We start from the raw sequence: 4000 nt of genomic DNA on the forward strand, positions 1-4000 counted from the left end.
AAATAGCAACAACCCAGCCAAATCTAGAGACTTCATCAAGTCCGCACCATCCTCAATTAAGATTAGAGAATTTGCCTTGAGTCCAACAAATCTGAAAGTGTCGGAAGTGTCTTCAGATCTACTATACTTCCGATCCACATGCCTTAAGCGCCAACGGTCCTTATGAATGCAAAGTTCAAAAAAGGAGCTGAATTCCAATAGTATCCCATCAGTCAACCAAGGCATGCCAACAAATCTGAGTCTGTCGGTGGTACTTTACTAAATGTGATCGGCTTTGATTAGATCCCAGACTGCATCCATGGCAGATCTATCATCAAATGTGACAAAACAATGAGGGAGGTCAGTTCCCATATTGGCTACACAGTCCGCCATCCGATTTCCCTCTCTATATGTGCGAACAATTTCATAAGAGCCAATATAATTGAGGAGTCGAGATACACATGGGATCCATTTGTTTAGTTTCCTACTCTGAAAGCCGCCTTTGATTATCCCTTGTATTACAATTAAGGAATCCCCTTCTATGATTAAATTGGACATATTATTAGTCACACACAGTTTAAGGCCTTCTATGAGGGCACAAATTTTAGTGTCATTATTTGTAGCCTCCCCAATGGCCCCATAAATTCCCAAGATTAACTTACCTTCACTATTTCGTACCATTGCACCAAATCCAGAAACCCCCGCATTGCCTCTACATGCCCCATCGAAATTCAATTTAAACCAACCAATTGGTGGTGCCTTCCATCTAATGTCTTTTCTATTGCCTTTCTTATTGAAGAGCTTGGGTAACTGAGAGGGTATGACCAAGAGCCAATTCTTCTCCATACTTCTATCCCATTCACTATAGTGTAGGACCTACTTTTTTTGCTTCCCATTGATCATTTCTTCAATTGACACTTTAATACGCTCGATGAGTCTGTCCACTGGTAGACATTTTTCTTTAAAAATTCTTCTATTCCTTTCCTTCCAGATATGCCAAACAATCATTGAAGGGCCTATAGTCCAAATATCACTCCACATTGATGCTCTTTTTGAAGGCCACGAGGCAAGAAAATCTTTTAGCTTCAAGTTTCTCACAGTAGTGTAGTTTATTTTGTCAAAAAACCAATTCCAACAGGCCTCTGCCATTGGGCATGTAAATAACAGATGGTCAGTAGTTTCTTCCACATTTTAACATAAGACACATATGCTCAGGCCAGAGATGCCTAATAGTTTGAGCCTATCCCCTGTGAGGATTCTGTTATGTAGAGCGATCCAGAGAAAGGCGCCAACTTTGGGGAGAAGTTTATTGTGCCAGCATAACCTATATGGCCAATCGGTATACAGACCTTTTGCCCTTTGTGCCTCATATCCCAGTTTCACATTGTACTCACCTGACTTCGATCCACAGCAGAAGATATTGTCTTCTACATTGGAAATTGGAATATGTCTTTTGCTTAGTATATTTCTCAGTTGGTCGCAGATCTCTTGCCCGCCAATATCCACCTGTTTCCACGTTCTGATATTTCCATTAGAGGAATCTGTGTCAAAGTAGTCACAAACATAGGACCTGTACTATTCTTCAGTTGTATTAATCCATGCCTGGTCAATTATTAATTCATTTATCACTGGTTCTCCCTCCCATGAGTCCGCCCAAAATTTTCCTTTGGTCCCGCTACCGATATGCCAATAGATGTGGTCCATAATAATTGATCTGCAATCCCATAAAAAATTCCATGTTGCAGATCCTCTATCTGCATTTGCCACTATGAGGATTCTATCTGATCGGTCTATGTCAAGATACTTATTTTGAAAGATTTTGCACTAGAGTTTTTGAGGTTCCCGATACATTTTCCAAGTAAGATTTGCACCTAGGGAAATGTTTTGGAGATCCATTTTCCTCAGTCCAGCCCCACCCGATTCTTTGTGAAAGCACATCGTATCCCAGTTAATGAGGGGAACTCTGTGAGCATCTTTCGCGCCTTCCCATACAAATTTTCTCAACATGTTATCTAAATTCCTCCCAATCACCTGTGGCAATCTAAAGCAAGACATGCTATAGATTGGAATAGTGGAAAGAACAGATCGAATCATTGTTAGATGCCCTACCTGTGATAGCCATATGTTCTTCCATTGTGATGACTTAGCCTCATAGGATTGTTTCACATCATCCCAAGTATGAGTTTGGTGGCAACCCTTGTCAATTTTAATGCCCAAGTACTTCATAGGAAGTTCCACTATTTTGATCCTCATGAGACCTGAGATTCTTAGCTGCATTTGCCTACAGGTGTTAAAAAGGTATAGTTGTGACTTATCTTTGTTCATTACTTGGCTTGAGACTTCCGAATACTAATCCAAAGTTTCCAATATACACTTAGATTCTGCGAAAGAGGCCTCACCGAATACCACAGTGTCATCTGCAAATTGTGAGTGTGTGATGACATTCAACTGGTCATGAATACGGATGCCTTTCCACTCCCCTTGCAAATGTTTTTTCTGAATTAATCTCCCCAGAACTTTTGCCATTATGATGAAAACTGAAGGGGAAAGGGGGTTGCTTTGACGCAACCCATTTGTGGCAGGAAAAAAACCACAAACACTACCATTAACTAAAAGGGATAAATTGACCGAAGAGATACAAAACTTAATGCAAGCAATCCATTGAGGAGGAAATCTGAATTTTTCAAGAACACAGAGAAGAAACTGCCATACCACCCGGTCATAAGCTTTTTCCACATCAAGCTTAATTGCCATTCCTCTGATCTTCTCTTTAAGCATGGAGTGAATAACTTCAGAAACTAGAAGTATACTGTCAGCTATCTCCCTTCCCATGGTGAAACCGTTCTGGTGCTCTGAAATTAGTTGGGGAGCAAAAATTTAAGTCTCTCTGCCATAGCTTTGGATATGATCTTATACAGTGTGTTGCATAGAGATATCGGCTGAAAATCCTTCATAGTGGGGCATTCTACTTTTTTGGGAATAAGGCAAATCAAGGTATGATTTATTTCCTTGACAAATTTCCCACATTTCCTGAAATCTTCGACCACCCTCCATATATCTTTGCCCAAAAAGCCCCAAAATTTTTGGAAGAAATCAACATTTAACCCATCTAGACCAGGCGCCTTGTATGGATGCAGCGCAAAGGTGACATATTTTACCTCATCTAAGGTAAAAGGGGTAGTCAACATCGTTCTATCATCTTCTGAAATGATCAGGTGAATAATATCATCAAGAATCGAGAAGGAAGTGGTCGCATTCGCCTCACCGTCTCCCAAGAGCCTCTTGAAGTAATCTAGTGCAACATGATCTATTTCCTTAGAGGTATGGACCCAAGAATCATTTTTGTCTTTGATCGAGTAGATTCTATTGGTGCTTTTTCAAAATTTTGCAGAAGCATGGAAAAATTTGGTGTTCATATCTCCCTCAGCGATCCAATGCTCCCTCGACTTATCCCTCTAGTACAATTCTTCTCTTTTCAAAATCTCAGAATACTGTATCTTGAGGGTTTTTTCAGCTTCGAATTCCACATTTGTCATTCCTCAGGCCATCACTTGTGTGTTAACTGCTTCCAATTCTGCTTCTATTCTATCTTTCTCAGCGAAGATATTTTTGAAAGTAGTTTTGTTCCAGTCCTTTAATCTCCTTTTGAAATATTGTATTCTTTTAGTGAATTTGAAACTCAGGGAACCAAAAAAAACATTACTTTCAATCCACCAATTTTTGAGGTGGTTGATGAGGGAGGGGTCCTGCCACCACATACTTAGGAACTTGAAATAATTTTTATGCTCCTCCGTGTCTTGACCTATAGTTAATGATATGGGATAATGATCTGATCCACTTTGGGGTTCAATTGTAGAAGATATGGGGTGATGGCTTAACATCCACCACTCCCCCACAAAGAACCTGTCCAACCTTTCAATAATGTTCTCAAAATCTCTTCTCTGATTATTCCAAGTAAATGTCCCATTCTTAGGGATGATATCAGCTACTTTACATTTGGTTACAAATTCCCGAAAAAATC

General features: G+C 39.9%; 1 protein-coding gene across 1 annotated transcript; it reads right to left on the minus strand.

Moving 5' to 3' along the window:
* Positions 1-2328: 2328 nt before the first annotated feature.
* Positions 2329-2811, minus strand: LOC131875929 (secreted RxLR effector protein 78-like). The gene has a single exon (XM_059220665.1). It carries the CDS (start codon positions 2809-2811, stop codon positions 2329-2331), a length of 483 nt encoding a protein of 160 aa, XP_059076648.1.
* Between the last annotated feature and the right edge of the window lie 1189 nt (positions 2812-4000).

This window comes from Cryptomeria japonica, chromosome 5 (genome assembly GCF_030272615.1).
Source record: "Cryptomeria japonica chromosome 5, Sugi_1.0, whole genome shotgun sequence".
Taxonomy (NCBI): Eukaryota; Viridiplantae; Streptophyta; class Pinopsida; order Cupressales; family Cupressaceae; genus Cryptomeria; species Cryptomeria japonica.